The 16,611-nt window shown below is 35.0% G+C and overlaps 2 protein-coding genes across 19 annotated transcripts in view; one reads left to right on the top strand and one right to left on the bottom strand.

Moving 5' to 3' along the window:
• Window positions 1-2,421, bottom strand: part of LOC134542070 (exportin-1) — a 49,462-nt gene extending 47,041 nt beyond the window's left edge. For 2 of the 16 annotated variants that reach the window (XM_063385977.1, XM_063385976.1), the window contains exon 1: window positions 2,161-2,421. The gene's annotated coding sequence lies outside the window, so the exon portion shown is untranslated. The other 14 variants (XM_063385963.1, XM_063385962.1, XM_063385967.1 and 11 more) reach the window with 12 other exon arrangements.
• Window positions 2,422-4,125: 1,704 nt separating this feature from the next.
• On the top strand, window positions 4,126-16,505 carry LOC134542068 (gastrula zinc finger protein XlCGF8.2DB-like). Of its 3 annotated transcripts, none has more exons than XM_063385959.1 (7): window positions 4,126-4,333; window positions 7,332-7,517; window positions 7,953-8,026; window positions 9,217-9,296; window positions 12,793-12,997; window positions 14,684-14,856; window positions 16,362-16,490. In XM_063385959.1, exons 1-6 carry the CDS (start codon window positions 4,331-4,333, stop codon window positions 14,838-14,840), a joined length of 705 nt encoding a protein of 234 aa, XP_063242029.1. In that variant the 5' UTR covers window positions 4,126-4,330; the 3' UTR covers window positions 14,841-14,856; window positions 16,362-16,490. The 3 variants fall into 3 exon arrangements, with proteins under 3 accessions (XP_063242029.1, XP_063242027.1, XP_063242026.1); XM_063385957.1 differs by having other exon boundaries at window positions 4,130-4,277; window positions 14,697-14,856; window positions 16,362-16,505; XM_063385956.1 differs by having other exon boundaries at window positions 4,130-4,333; window positions 14,697-14,856; window positions 16,362-16,505.
• The last annotated feature ends 106 nt before the right edge of the window (window positions 16,506-16,611 follow it).

Raw genomic sequence — 16,611 nt, 5'->3', positions numbered from 1 at the left:
TTGTACAAATTATCGATCGGAAGCATCCAAACCCAAAATGTGTGACAGAACTAATTTTTCCACTTACCAATTCAATCAATGTCAAGCAATGTTTAACCACTTGGATAGTAAGGCCGGACACACACAGAATGAGTCACGACACAAAATTTGTCTGATAGGTAGTAGTTGACTTCTATAAATTTACTTACATAAAAAAAATTCACACATAATCAGACGTGGCACAATGCCACAAACCTGCCATGATCAGACATGAGGCGACATCTAATGATTGCTCCAACTTCGCCTTAAGCATACTGTCTAATGGGTGCAGTATTCTGCGCATGCGTGAAAAAAAATAAATTTGCCAACAAAGGCATGCTATAGTGTGTTTATAGCTGACTAGTTAAATCCCTACTTACAGATGGGATAAAATTCGTTTTTGATTAGATTCCGCATCTATTATTCAAATACATTATTTCTGTAGCTTTCTTCACTTAGCTATTAAATGCCACAATTCATTGTAAGTTGTCGGCCACTTACAATGAAACTCCGAGTTTGTATTACAAATGTACCTGAAGCCACGGATTGGGAAATCAGACCAGCATCTTGTAACTTAAAATGTTTTCCTGACTTTGGAAATCACCCTTCGCCCCTGCCAAATACTTTTAACTTCTCATATAAGTAATCATTTATAAATCATTAGACCATGCGTACTACAAAACCAATTATAAAGAATATTCTTCTAAAATCACGTATAGCCAACAATATGCAAACAAAGCACAGTTACAAATTTAAGCTATGATAATGTAAAATCTCCCATTATCATTAATAGGAAAATTTCACAAAAAATGTAAAAATGGAGGCTGCACCACATTTTGACAGCCAGTAATAATATATTCTTATCGGTGACAAAATCCCAAGAGAACTGAAAAAGGTATAACATGGATCTGTTACGCAAGAAGTGGAGCGGTGCAGATTTTTTGATCTCGTGGAACTGTTACAGCTAATCACTGATCAGATGTAAACAAATTACCTATTAACTTACAGAAACCATGCTACTAAACATTATAAATATATAGACTTAATGGATATCTTGTTACAAAAATGCTGCTTGTTCTTAACATGTAAATAACTGAGCTTAATTAAACTACCATGCTAAATAAGTTATTGATGATTCCCTAGAGAGCTAATAAGCAAAATAATGTTTTAATTGCATTAATAGATCCCATCTGTGCAAAGCCAAGGCATGTTGTTAGTTAGCTATAATTATTTCTACATGCTCTAATCAAATGTGAGGTAACAAACATATAGATCTTTTATAATACAATAAACTAGAGAGGATTACAAATATAACTTCATGACAGTACTATGATGACATGTAAAACTATGTTTACGGTATAGCCCTACCTTGCCCCTGGTCAAAGTCTACTCACTTAATAGTTGCTGGTACAAATAAATACACCAAGTCTAGGAAAGAAGAGTAATAATGCAAAAATACAAATAATAAATCAGTTCAAATTACAGAAGCTGTAAAATAAAATAAACTCGTACGTAATCGAAACAAAAAGTCGATGACAATACCTTTATAACTACCTAGACAGCAAGAAATTTATTTAGATAGTTAATCAGTAGATTGCGTCGATGTACAAGTATAACCTCAAAAATACGATTTTTTTTTTATCTACTTTGCTATCTAAACGCAGTCTTTTTAATGACTGAAATATAAGCACAACATTACAATATGTGCCATAATCCCCTATTAGATAAACACTTCTTCAATTGCAACAAATCTAGCCTTAAGAGACAAACATCTATCGAAAACAAACCTTTGCTGCACATTCCGTATAGTCCGTCTCAAATTCCAATTAACATAGTATTCTATGGTATAACCTTAAAAAAAATGCCTTAGTAAAATAATTTCAACAGATAATCACCCTCTATTTACTATAAATACGCCCTCATTCACGAGACTGCAGAGTACACAACACTAGACACTTTTTCAACTAACGTTTTTTTACCCATGTTCCCGCGCGGTACACATTCAGCCGCTAAGCACGGGGTTTCTCGAAAACAATGGCGCCTTCCATTAAATATACGTGTATTATATTACAGGTATTAAAACGAATACAGGAACAACTTAAATTAGAATGCAAAAAAACTCAACATAATCTGCATATTTACCATAAAACTTAAGTCATATCTCCTGTACACCAAACAAAAACTATCAGTCACCTTCAACTAAAATTGTTCCATCGGCAAAAAAAACAAAGCCTTTAAATAAAACTATTAGCAGTGAAAATAAAATATCATGGCATATTCATATGACCATTTCTCATTCACGCAAAGTTAATCATATAATAACAATTTATCAACAAGTATTCGAAAACATAACAAAATGGCGATTACGTAGGCTCTTGAAGTTAAGCAAACCTTCTTTCTATTGGCGAAAAGACATTACAGATGACCAATCATAAATAAGGTACCTTGAAAGAGAAAAACGCAAATCAACAACACATCCAAGCCATGCATCCTGGTTAGAAAAAACTCAACGACAAAAAACTTTACTCGATCATTCGATACGACCTCCCTTATGATATTCGCCACTTTTATGTTTGAAACACCGAGAGAAAGATGCGATGGACATTCAAATAGTAAAATAGTGAACAGTTCCAGATGGTATCCATTAGGAGAAAACTGATATTTTCCTTATTAATGGCTTCAGAATTTTTTGCTTTGACACCTGATGGTTTAACATAAAAGTGGTGGCAGTACATACAATTCTTTTCATATTGGCGAGTGTACTTTACTACATCATTGGTCTTAACAATTCCTGTATATGTATCTGACATACAACTTCGTTGTCCTTAGCATCCCTTAATACCATGATAGAACGTCGTCACTCGACAGGTGCAGTGAGTGTGTCATTGAGCAGCGAACAGTTCCTGCTATGACTTTAAATGTTTAAGTTTTATTGAAGAGATAGTATGTTCAATGTAATGGTTTCATTGATAATAAAAACCTTTGTTTTACATAAGAATGCGTCGCTGCCCGAGGTTGGTAAAAGGTTTTGGCGCATGCGCTGTGAGCCAATGAGCAGGATAGGGTGGCCTGCTCCGGATTAGAGAAAAGGCAATGGTTGGTAAGAGATGTGTTGCACATGCACTCCTGCGACTTGCGTTCCTCCCCGACCTCACAGTGTGTTTTATTATACAGCCGCCGACTCTTCGTACATTCATATGTCTTCTGGGTTGACAAACGACAGTGATGTTCGTCTTTTGTAGAGTAAAAGGTATTGGCTTTGTGTATGACCATGGTACCGATTATTGCGAATTAAACTGTAGCATTTACATACACAGTTATATTTATTCAATATGGCATTTTTACACTGGCAGTTTATGTAGTAGGAATAACATGAGTATAGTAGCTAATATAACATGACCCTTAAAATATTAAATCTTATTGACAGTAATAACTGAAATCGGCCAGTGCTAAAAATTAAAGTTAACTTTCATAAGACATCGGGCTTGGTGGTCTGGAACCATGACTTGACATTAGTAATAATTAAAGTTGAATGTTCCTGGCTGCTGTAGGGTAATATTAAAAAAAAAAAATTCCTTTTGGCACAGCATACAGGCAGATGTAGAGTTTGAAGTATGCGTTTCTCCTAAACCAGAACTATTTGGACTATTCTATAAACTTCTGGAACATATTAAAAACTAAATGTACATAACATCCTAAATGTACTCCAATATTACATAACTATAGGTTATACAATTTTTTTATATTCCATAGATAGAATTTTTTTAAAAATGTTTTTAACCCAACTTTATAAAATCCTTCAATGTTCATTTCATATTGTAGTGAATATTATTGTAAATTTAATTAATACATTAAAAAAATACAAAACACGCAAATAGCATAATGAACTAAAAAATTTCATCAATCACTGTGAGACATTATTTAATATCATAATTAAATTTTTTAATTTTGTGGATGGTTATGTATTTTTAAACCTTCAAACATAAACTTTGGTCTAAAGAAAGTTTTATTCTACCTCATATTAGAGGTATTGTTTAAAGAAATAACAATAACAAATTTTTGCTGTTTATAAAACATTGTAGTGCACTAGTTAACCCGTTAGGGGTGCTGATCACTAACGTTGGTATCATTTATTGAAAAACATGGTATTGATATTTATTTTGAATCTCTGATTATTGTTGTTTTGTATTTTTTTTAACTTTCATGAAATGCTTGTTTGTGATGTGGTCGCTGATTTGTTGGCATGTTTCGCCAAATAAGTAAGAAAATAATTACTTTACTATGGGGCGCAAAGATTAAATGATTTAGTTTTATGGTATGTACTCTAGCAAATGATTATTGTTTTAAGACGGAAAATTAAGAGAATTAGTATAATTTTACTCGTGTAATTTTTTTTTAATTTGAATTATTTCACTATTATTTTTTTTAGTTCTGTTACAGTGGAACCTAATAGCAAAATTTTTTTTTATTTATTTATTTATTTGGTTGCCTCCTTTTTTCTCCAGTACATACTAGAAGGCAGTTGTCAATATACAAAATACAAACAAAAAATTAAAACATATAGACAAACACAAATCTTAAATACAAAACATAACCACACTCCTGGATACTACAATCTTTGTCTTGGCAATATTATTTAGGTTGCTGATACATCCTAACCACCATACTTGTTGAAATACAAAAACCAACATATTAATAAGCTTATACCCTAAGGTATTCTTCAACTGAATAAAAGGATTTTTTTACCAAATATTTCTTTAGTTCTTGTTTAAACCTATTTAAATGGACAATTTCCTTAATTTCAGTTGGTAATTTATTAATTAGTTTGATACTACTGTAGTAGGGTCCTTGTGAAAATAGTCTTGTTCTATGTGTGATTAAATGTAAATCACATCTATTTCTAGTTTGATAACTGTGTATATTACTATTTGATATTACTGTGGATTGTGTAAAGTATAGTATGAAAAATGTACAGGCAAAGAAAAGTCATAATATTTAATTGTTTAAACAATGGTTTGCAGTGAGTCCTTTGTGTCTTTCCATTTATTATTCTAACTATCTTTTTTTGAATTTTAAACACTTTTTGAACAGTGATGCGTTTCCCCAAAAAATAATTCCATATGTTAATATAGACTGTACATTTGCAAAGTATAATGCCATTACAACTTCTAAAGAGCAGATTTTTTTGATAGTATGTATAACATAGCACATTGAACACAATTTTTTGTATATGGCATTTATATGTATATGCCAATTTAAATTTTTATCTATCTGTAGCCCTAAAAATTTAATATGGTCAGTCATGTTAATTTGTTTACCATTTACAGTAGCAAAATCATGTTTACTGGCTAGACTATTTACTCGTGTAAATTGAAATATAGTGGATTTTGATAAATTTAGTACTAGTTTATTTTTTATAAACCAATTATTTGCTTCCTCTAGTATAGAATTTACCTTACTTATTAGTTCTTTTTTATTTTCTGCTATTGCTAATATATTTGTGTCATCTGCAAACATGATAGCGTCTCCATTTATTACTGATGTAGGAAATTCATTTATAAAAATTATAAATAATATGGGACCTAAGATCGAGCCTTGCGGTACTCCTATTGAAATAGTCATCGGTTTTGATATAGCATTTGTATATGTACCTTTATCATCACATTGACGTATTAATGTTACTTGTTTCCGATCTTGTAGATATGATTTAAATAATTTTAAATGTTTATCTTTCATGCCATAACTCTCAAGTTTTTTTAATAGTAAATAGTATTCCACACAGTCAAATGCTTTGGAAAGATCTGCAACTATGCCCATAATATGGTTTTTCTTATCAATAGCTTTTAAAATATTTCCTATGAATTTGTAAACTGCTTGTTCTGTAGATTTCCCTTTTTGGGACCCAAATTAACTCTGAGATATAATGTTATTTTTATCTAGATATAATATAAGTTGTTTTGAGATTATTTTTTCAAATATTTTTGAAAAAGATGATAGAAGTGCTATTGGTCTGTAATTGTTCATATCAGTTATTGCACCTTTTTTATATACAGGAATTATTTTTGTCCATTTAAGTCTGTCTGGGAAAACACCTTCAGTTAAGCACAGATTGAATATATATCATCCTTCGTACCTCTTACCCGCATACATCCCTTGCTAACAGACTCCCTATCCAAATTGTTCCATTCACTGATCGTTCTCATTAGATCAGTTACATTTATAGAATGTAAAATCTTTGGTAAATATGACAAGTGTCGCATCGAAATAAATCAAACAAAAATCTTAAAACTCATTATGTTTGGTATTAAAGTATTGTAAACATTACATATAACTAAATGAAATGACGTAAGTGTTGTGCTTTAGAAGTGTAGATGAGACTGTTTTTCTCTAGGCATCTTTAATCCTGTTGTTACCACCCTACTGTTTACACTATACTAGCAGCAACTTGATCCTGTGGTTGGTAATTGTTTCATATTATATATCCATAAGAACACTGACCTAATTTATAGATTAGTCACAAACTTTAATAAGAAAATCATGCAATTTAGTTAAGTAGCCTATTAATTGTCCTCTATTGTTATTCTTTTTTTTGTTTTATCCTGTAGTTACTTTTTGGTTGTAATCTTCTCTGTGAATGTTTAATTGTTGTGTGTAAATATTTTTTTTATAACTAATTAAGGTATTCATCTATGTGTGTTGTCTTTTGTCACTATTGTGTTGGCCTTCCATAAAAGTTGCGTCTTTGTGTATTTGTTGTGCCTGTTCCTTGAGTCTCGTACTGTTGGTAGGCATTTTACAAATTAAAATAAATAACTATATATATTTTTTTGACGTGACAACGTCGATTGGAACAACCATCAATTTGACTTTATCGAGGCACATTATACTTGAAACACTCCCATTCGTTTCCTACTTTTCCTATCATCGTCCTATCCTTAACAGAATAACACAGATTGGAAGAAGTTAAATAGCAAACATGTATAAAAGTTATAGTTAAAATAATCTCTTCGTTAAATTAATAAACATATTTGAATTAATGAGTGCAAATAAAAGTAAATTTATCAATAAATTGTAGATTTCATTTCACACCTTCTTTGTATCCATACAAAATAGTGATAATTCAATAAAAATGATTCAATTTTATTCATAAAAGTATGCAATCATTTCATCAATGTTTGTTATGACGTTGTCACGTTAAACTATCGTCCGTAAACAGACTTTACAGACAACCAAGTTTTTTGGGTTGTAAAGGAGGAGTGCGAAGGCGTTCAAGGGGTGTCCTGTTGCAGTGTATTTGGCACATGTGATTCCAGTGGACTATGGAACAGCATAGAGATGCGTATATAAGTGATAAGTACATGTACCAGCCAGCGCTCCTGTCCCAGCCGTGTGCGTCATGCTCAAGCCCGGACGTGGCGAGACTGTACCCTGGCAAGCAGATGACCAGCCAAGGAACACAGATCAACCCAGCGCTGCTTGAACAACCGAAGGAAGCCAAGGTACCGGCCTTTTCTCACTTCCCGTGACAACACGATCACGCAGCGAATTGCGATAAAAGCAAAACAACAATGCAAAGCATGTCAGTGCAACATATGAACATCAGTACACCAGTTAATTTGTACTAATAATAAAACCTTTCGAGTCAAAAAGTTCTCTGCATTGGATGAAATAATGCAAAAACTATTGGAAATGGCTATTTTCATTATTGAGGAATCAAAAATATAGTTTTTTAAATTTTTTGTCTGTTTGTTTGAGCATCAATCTGAAACTATTTGACAGATTTTGATGAACTTTTTTTTTATTAGAAAGGTTTTTGGCTAACTTAAAAACTAGACTATATATGATTACAGAATTCCACCCCTGGGGGGTGAAAAAAGGGGTAAATATGGTAGCTTGAACGAAACATATGTTGATAGAACTTTTTCTTGTTGTAGGAGGAGCTGAAGTCTCTGAGTGGTGGCTGTGGAAACCAGCAGAACTTGGAAGAGTCAATAGATCCTGTGAATCTGTAAGTGCAAAGCATTTGATGGATTTTTTTTTTAGTTAGTAGTTTCAAACAATGGTTGCTTGAAAAAGAAAAAAAACAAACAAATAAACAAACAAATATTCAGTATAAACATCTAAACAAAACATATTAAATTGGATAGTTCGTCTCGCACAACTAAACTGTAGGTTGCAACTTTAAACAAGAAAGGAGACAGGTGTTGTGTCTTCCGTATGGACTTAAATTTAAGATAGCTTATGCCCTGAGTACGATAACAATCTGTGAACGGGAGAGCAGTTGTGTCTCGCCAATAAAAATGTACATCGGTGTTAGGTTTTTGAGGAAAGGTACAACCTGGCTGGTTTAGCAGGAGGGCACAGCTCATTGAAGCTTCTAGACATTCCACTTCTTGTATGTTTCCCCAGTTTCAGTGTAGGATGAGACATCGGTGATGAAGTTGAGTTCAAACGCCCGGATGCTGTTGAGCAGGTAGAAAAGAGTATGTGATAAGAAGTCGAGTGATGCGTGTAAAATAGTTTTATTTTATGCAAAAGTTCCACACACAAAAATGCAATCAAATAGTTGAATGGAAATTTGAATGAACTTGACTGGTTATAAGTTTCCCAATATTTTTTTTCTAGCATTGATAATGCTTCAAAAATGAGTCTGGAAAATATTCTACCCATACATTGTCTTTAGGGGCATGTTCCCCATTAAATAAACTTGGGAAAATAAAAGAGATAAAAATGTGTTCATACCTTTACCATGTACCAGGGTACAGTTTTATTTTTTAAGAAATGTGCTTTTTATTGTAGTTTAAGAAGGTAGACTTTTTTAATATAATAATACTTGTATTTTTAATTTTTGTAAATATTAATGCATGTGTCTGTGTATATTGTGTTATTATTGATGTGTTTTATAGGTATCCTATAGTGTTTGACTCCATATAGATCCATGAATAGTTAGTGATTGTTGATTGTTTGCTTTCATTTGACACTTAACCTGTGAAGTGGACTTGTTTGGTTTCATTAAGCCAGTGTGAATAGTCCATGTGTGTTTTGTGAGTGACACAATCACTCAGGTTGATTCTGATCTCAAGCCCATCATCATCATTAGTCAAAGAACCAAGAAACATGTTTACTTTGCTAAGTTAATGCAGTGTGTGTGTGTTTTGAAAAAAAGTTGTGACACAGCAACATTTTGTGCATTTTCAGTTTGAGCGTAGAGTATTTGAGCCGTAGTGGAACCCCTTGTGATAGCAACCCGCTGCTTCCACACAGCGTTCCTATCACAGGTGAGCGCTCTCAGTGGCTCGGTTGCATGCGCTCTAACAAAAAAAAAATACTCCTTGACCATAGTGTTTCAGTAGCGGCCTTACTAACAAATAATTTACAATTTATTAATTTTTTTCCTTGATAATTTACTGACACATGATTTGAAGACTGTCCAGCTCAAGGAAAACACTGACTGGATGTCCTTTTCAATCGGCAGACTCGGTTGACCATATGGTAGCTTGACCCAATTTCGTATCACAGAAATGACTACAGTAGAGTCTTGATTAACAGAGCGTCGATTAACCGAGGTTCCGCTTTGTCGAAGCTGACCTTGGGCGCCTTTACCGACAAAAACTGTTAAAACATTTGCTCGAGGACCCAGAAAATAATCTTACCCTTGTTGTAAGCCTAAAAAAAAATTAACCTCAAAGATGTCATTTACTGGTTTGGAGAATCATGGAGCAACTGAGAGAGACTACACAGAAGAAAAGCTGAAAAAAAAGTCACACTGAAAAAAATGATACAATTGGGCCAACTGAAAACTGACACTGTTTTCTTATTCCATCCATGTTATCAGAGATTTTGTGTATCCGAGTCTGGCGCAGTCCACATTAACTCGGTTGATACAGACTCTACTGCATATTTCTTGAGATTTAGATCTTCTTTTTTTGTATCTGCTTCTAACAAGACTAACACTGAGGCACCAAATTGAAAATTGGTGTTGGTCTAACCTTTCATATAAATATTGTGTGTTTGTTAATTTGGCATACCTTATTTTGAATGTAAAATTTTCATGTGCCAACCCAAATAAATATTGAATGCAGTAAACTCTCAATTATAGGACTCCTGGAAAGAACAATCCTATTTTGTTTTTGAAAAGGTGGAAAATGGTCAGGAAACAGACAGTAACGTAACTTTGTTGTACTTATTTTGGTCTCAATGCATTACGATTGACTTCTCAAGTGCTGAAATACCTGCATTACATGTTACCTTCTCCCCAAGGTTCCAAAAGCTGTTCGGAAGTATGCTTTCTTGTTCACCCCTTCCATTGCTCATGAATGCTACAGTCGTTCCCTATCCCTGTGTTTTGTATCTGGCCCCTTCCATTGAAATACTTTTTTTTTTTTTATAAATTAATCATTAATCAACCATTGATCGTTTCGTAGGAGAGATTTTTAAAGGACAGGTTGTAGTTTTTCAGAAGTATGAGAAATAAATCCATACCCCTGTCACACTTTGTGAACTGTGATGCAAAAAATTTTTATCTAGGGCAGATTTGTATTGGCTTTTGGAACTGCTTACTGCACCTTTCGCTCTGGAATCTTAGGCAGACTCAATAAAAATGCTGGAATTTTAGAATGCCAAGTATGAGAAAAACCTGACTGTTCAGTTGTTCAGGAATGTGGTGGTCTGATGTGGTTGCAGAGTGGGAAGTGGTAGTGTTGCTAGCTTATATCTCGTATTTTGTGAATTATCTCAGTTGAAGAAGAATTGCACAAATTATTCTTGTTTATTTGTTGTGAGAATTTAATTACGTACCACTAGCTGAAAATGTAAACTTTATTCCAGCAGAGACAGTCAACTGCTAGCTTTGTTGTGTAGTTGTTTACTAATATGTATGAATTTAAAAACGACGTTGAAGTAAAATTTTTACAGATAAATTTTTGCTGTATTTTGGAGATGTTTGTATAAATGTAATATTAAATTTTGAGTGTTGATAAGTATGAAATATATTCATAAAGTTTTATTAACTAACCACATTGGTAGAGTCATCATGCAAAATATCATTTAATTCTAGTTGTATCCTTATTGAATCACATATCACAATTAAAATATCAAGTTATGAATTTACCAATTTGATCGGAAAATTGATGGGGTGAAATTAATATTTGTTGGAAAAATAATAGAATAAATGAAATGGGAGTAACATGAGAAAACTATACTTATCATTATTGTGTGCACCACAGTTATTGAGGCGTTCTGTCTAGAAAAAAACTTAAATGTCCTGAGAACCCCATTGAACTTACATTTTATATGTTTTTTTTTAAATTTGAAGAAGAAAACTTACTGTATTATGTGAAAATATTTTGCAGTTTTTCAAGAAGTTATGCTAAGTGAACTGAAGTTGGATAACAGCAAAAAATGGTAGTAAAATCATTCAATAATTCATTTTTAAAATTTTATCTGTACGGACAAGATTATATGGTAGGTTGAGATACAACCAAAATAACACCGAAAACTCAAGTAAATACACCATAAAGCAACAAAATGCAAATAAAATAATGAAATTCGTCAAAAATTTTAATTAGAACTTAACTCCAATCCAAAATGTAATATTTTAATGTATGTATTTAATTCAGTGAGTATATATTATTTAGAACAAAGTTTTTACCAAACAAATGCACTAAATAAGCTCACCGGACAAAAAATTATCCATCCCTGGAGAAATCATTACATGCATCAATTAATACAGTGTAATTTTGCCTCTGGACTTGATAACCGCTTCGATTCGGTTAGGAAGTGAGTCGACAAGTTTGTGCAGGTATGTCAAATCCAGGTTAAGCCATTCGCTGCGGATTTGATCTCGGAATTCCACCAAATTGCAGAGATGCTGATGTCAGTGTTTTACTTGCTGTTCATTGTCCCACAGATTTTCAATGGGGTTCAAGTTAGGTGATTTTACAAGCCAATCGAGATGTAATAGGGTGGTGGGAGTGTTCATAAAAACAGTCACATATGCGTCCAGTCCGATGAACTTTGCTGTTGTCATCTTGAAAAATTGGGGTACAATCATCATGCAGTTGTTGACTGAAAGAAAACAATAGGTCATTCAGAACCTGTAAAAATAAACATGTTGTTTCTAGTTGGAAGTCACCGCAGTGAATGGGCCCAATACAGGATACGATAAACGCCCCCAAAACATCACAGACCCGCCTCGGCTGGAACCTGACCTTGCTTGCACACATCATCCAGGATAAAAACGCTTCATTTGGCCTTCGGCGCACTTGACGAAGTGCGTCATTGGAATACAAGCAAATGCACGATTCTTCAGACCACATTACTTTCTGCCAGTCAGCTGCTGTCCACTTTTGATGATTCATGGCCGATTGGAGACGTGCAGCTTTAGGTTAGCCTCTGGCGAGTTTACCGACTTCAAATGTTCATGGCATGCAGTACCATCACGATGTTCTCTCGCTGACGGTTCGGGACGGACCTACGTTCGCCGACTGCAGCAATTCTTGTGTTGGGTTTGGAAGTGATTTTGTTTCACAGGCCTTGAAACGAGTCTCTGGCCCCTCTCAGTCGGGATCTTTTTTCCGAACACGATTTCAATGTCGTCTTTCGTCACCAGGTGTAGCACACCCCTGCTTGCAGACTCGTTGGAAGTCAAGTCCGTTGATCACCACTGCCCTGTGCTCACGTCGAGGCGGCGCGCGTGCGGTCGAGCTCGGGACTCGCTTGCCGCCGGGTTTGTTGGTGTTGAACTGCCGTGTGCGTGTGTGTGTGGGCCGCCAGGTGGCTACCGCGGGGACGGGGGGCAGGCGCTCGGAGTCGCCAGGCCGCCTCACGAGAGGCACCACCTGTGCGGGGAGTGCGGGAAAGGCTTCACCCAGCAGGGGCACCTGCAGCTGCACCTGAGGACCCACTCCGGGGAGAAGCCCTACAGGTGTGCTGACTGCCACAAGGCGTTCACGCAGTCCTGCCACCTGCAAGTGCACAGGTGAGTGTCATCGGGCGAGGTCACACGGCGGCATTTTGACCAATGTGGAAGATCTTACTGTACAAAAGGTTGAGGGTAATTCTTGCTTAGCATCAATTTTAAATAAATTAAGAATAGCTAGAGTGTGTCAAGGTAAACGGTCCTACTGCTGCTTTGTGGGTGCAGTATTTTAACATGGTTTCATTGATGAAAAAGTTCATAGATTCTGAGCGCCGTGGTGATTGGAATGACCACATCTTCCTGTGTTCAGAGCATGATACCATTCTTCCATGCAAGTGGTCATTTTAAATATGCAAAATGTGTACTCAGGGGCGCAACAACAGGGGGACGGGGGGCAAGGGTATTTTGCCCCTCCCTCTGAAACCTTGAAGTGGGGGCAAACGGGGGCAAAGAAAGTGCTGTGTAATCAATTTTTAGATAATAAAACTGCTTAAATAGCACCATTTTCCACCTTGAATTCCAAATTTTCCCGGGGGAGGACCCCCGGATCCCCCTGCTTCAATGGGCGGGATCGATGATTCTTTATAAAAAGGTATATTGCCCCCCTTCCCCCCCATGGAAATTTATTTGTTGCGCCCCTGCGTTGTACTTACATCACAGCAGCTTTATTTTTGCTTCGTCGTTTTCCACGTTTGTTCCTTTTCAAAGTAATTGACAAGCAGTCATAAGTTTTTTCCAACCAAGATTCCAAATGTATGGAAAAGTTGGCTGTTGGTTTCTTATTGTGTAACTGCCTCCAGTAAATTCACCATCCATATAGTATCAGCAAAAGGCAGGTTAATTAAATTAATCAACCAAAATAGTTTCAAAATTTATTTTCTAATTACATAATATATATATAAAAAAAACTGTAAGCAAAAATAATATATTCTTGGAATTTAATTAAATTTTTAAATTGTTCCAATAATTTACAAATCAAGTGGATTGAAAATTAATAATTGTATACTTTTACAATCATAAACATATTATTTATTCATGAATACATTAATTATACTGGTGTATATTTGAAACATATTATTGGTTGCCAACTTGCCAGTTTAATTTATTTGTTTCTTTTAAATATTCATCTACAGCATTTTTTGTATACAAAATATAGCTTACATAACTGTTAATTTTATTTTAAGGTTATTTTGGTGAAATAAGTACATTTTAAGAATAACTAAATCTGATAATGTGTTGAAAAATGTGCCCTCTTTTGTGAATAAAAATTAAAATCAATACCACTGATGTCATAAATTTTTAAAGTAAATTTATATAAAAACCAAAATTCTTGGTGCTAGTGTCTTTGTACTCCTTTTGGTAACTGTGTCACCGGATTTGTGGTTGAAATTTGCTAAGCATTTCGCTTAGTTGGCATCCCTGAAAAGTTAATAACATATATTTTTTTACTCTTATCTGCAGTACCTATGTTATTTTTATGTGGAAAAAACAAATAATGAGACAGTATGTGTAATAATGATAGTTAGATTTTTTTTCAAATCTCATTTTCAAGAAAACCTATTTAACAAATGTGTGTCAAAATAGATCAAATGTTATTTCCTTCATCCATCTATAGAGGTGCAACTGTTGATGAGGGCAAAGTGTTTAGTTTACTTTCTTGTTGTAGTAGAATAGTAAATTTATCTTTCTTGTTTCTATTTTTAAGGTTATTTAAGAGGATTGGTGGCTTTTACTGACTGCGTGCAGCCGATATTTGCAGGCGAACCCACTCGGGCGAGAGACCTTACGGCTGCGAAATTTGTGGCAAGCGATTCACACAGAGTGTAAACCTACAACAGCACATGGTCATTCACAGTGGAAAGAAGCCATTCGCATGTTCCGAGTGTCCCAAGGCGTTTGCTAGGAACGGCCACCTTCAGGTATTAACTTTTTGTAAGAATGATCGTAGTTAATAAGCTTGTGATAATTTCATGAATATAAATCAGGTACTCACAATGTATGGGAAATAACCACTCTTTAGACAATACAGCAAAAGGTTTTTAATCTAGCATTCTATGGTTAGGAACCTTTTGTAATACGGCTTCAGTTGATGCTGTAGAAGCGGTGTTTACCGTGTTACCATGCTGCCGGTGTTTTTATTCCGCCCATAGTTTATCATTACTTTTGGTTTTCTTTTCAGTACAGTGTTTCCTGTTTTCTAATTGGTTTCATTTCATGTTTACTTTTTCATAATGATTTTTTTTAAGAAGACCAATGCCCGTCTGTGTTTTTCTTTCCATAGAGCAGCTTATTATTTGTTATTTTCTTTCTTAGTTTTGTTATAACCATATCAATGTTCGATAATTCAGCGAAATTGCTAATCCTGCAAAATTGCTGATCTGGTTAAAATCGCCAATCTGGCTAAATCGCTAATCTGACGTGGCCATGGTTCCGGAAATACCGGATTGAAGTCATTTAATTGTATTTATTGAATTTGTAGTATACGTAAAAATGATTGCTGAAATGTGTGTTATGTGTGCAGTCAACTGTTTGTTGGTGAAATTCATTATTAAATACATTTCTGTCATTGTGTCAGTTAAATATTTTTTTCTGTTCTCTTCATTGAAACTGAATACAGGGTACTGTTCATAAATTTTTGTATGTGGGGACTTTCATGAGGGTGGTAGTGTAACGCACATTACTGACACGAAGGGGGTTTCCTTAGAATAATCCCATTCATCCGACACTTCCTTTTAATTCCTATTTGACTGTGTAGATATTTCTGTCTGCAAAAATGGTTTTTATTAAATCTTACTTTTTGACATGACAGCGTCTAATAAATCAATGAACGCCAGCTGCACGCTAAAAAAGTGTCCCGTAACGCACATTGTCCTGTTACGCTGTGTCCGGTTACGCTCATTGTACGCTTGCGCCGCATCTATCTCTCTTCCACTCGATTGGAACAACCATCGATTTGACTTTTTCGAGGCACGTTAAACTTGAAACACTCCCATTCGTTTCCTACTTTTCCTATCATCGTCCTATCCTTAACTGAATAACACAGATTGGAAGAAGTTAAATAGCAAACATGTATAAAAGTTATAGTTAAAACAATCTGTTCGTTAAAGTAATAAACATATTTGAATTAATGAGCGCAAATAAAAGTAAACTTATCAATTAAATTGTAGATTTAATTTCACTCCTTCTTTGTATCCATACAAGATAGTAATAATTCAATAAAAATGATTCAATTTTATTCATAAAAGTATGCAATCAATTCATCAATGTTTTGTTATGACGTTGTCACGTTAAACTATCGTCCGTAAACCGACTTTACAGACAACCAATTTTTTTCTTGTGGTGTTTATGTGTAGTATTTAGCACCTGTAGCAGGCCCAGCCGGTAATGTTGCTGTCGTGTTTCAAGAGAACTGTTGCTGTCGCAGGTGCACCTGCGGACTCACACGGGGGAGAAGCCGTTCCCTTGCACCGTGTGCGGCAAGCGGTTCGCCCAGCAGGGGCAGCTTCAGGCGCACAACCGGATACACCTGGGCGAGACTTTCGAGAAGAAACGCTACCACGTCAAGTAGAAGAAGCTGCGCATAGCTGTCGGGGTTTCGCGCCAGTCGGCGCCGACTGCCCTGCGGATCACGTTTCGAGAAACAATCTCACGGACTTCCGAGACACGGTCCGTCG

The sequence above is a fragment of the Bacillus rossius genome, assembly GCF_032445375.1.
Source record: "Bacillus rossius redtenbacheri isolate Brsri chromosome 4 unlocalized genomic scaffold, Brsri_v3 Brsri_v3_scf4_2, whole genome shotgun sequence".
NCBI classification, from domain to species: Eukaryota; Metazoa; Arthropoda; class Insecta; order Phasmatodea; family Bacillidae; genus Bacillus; species Bacillus rossius.
Note: the sequence above shows the minus strand (reverse complement) of the source record. Positions and strands in the feature narration are given on the sequence as shown.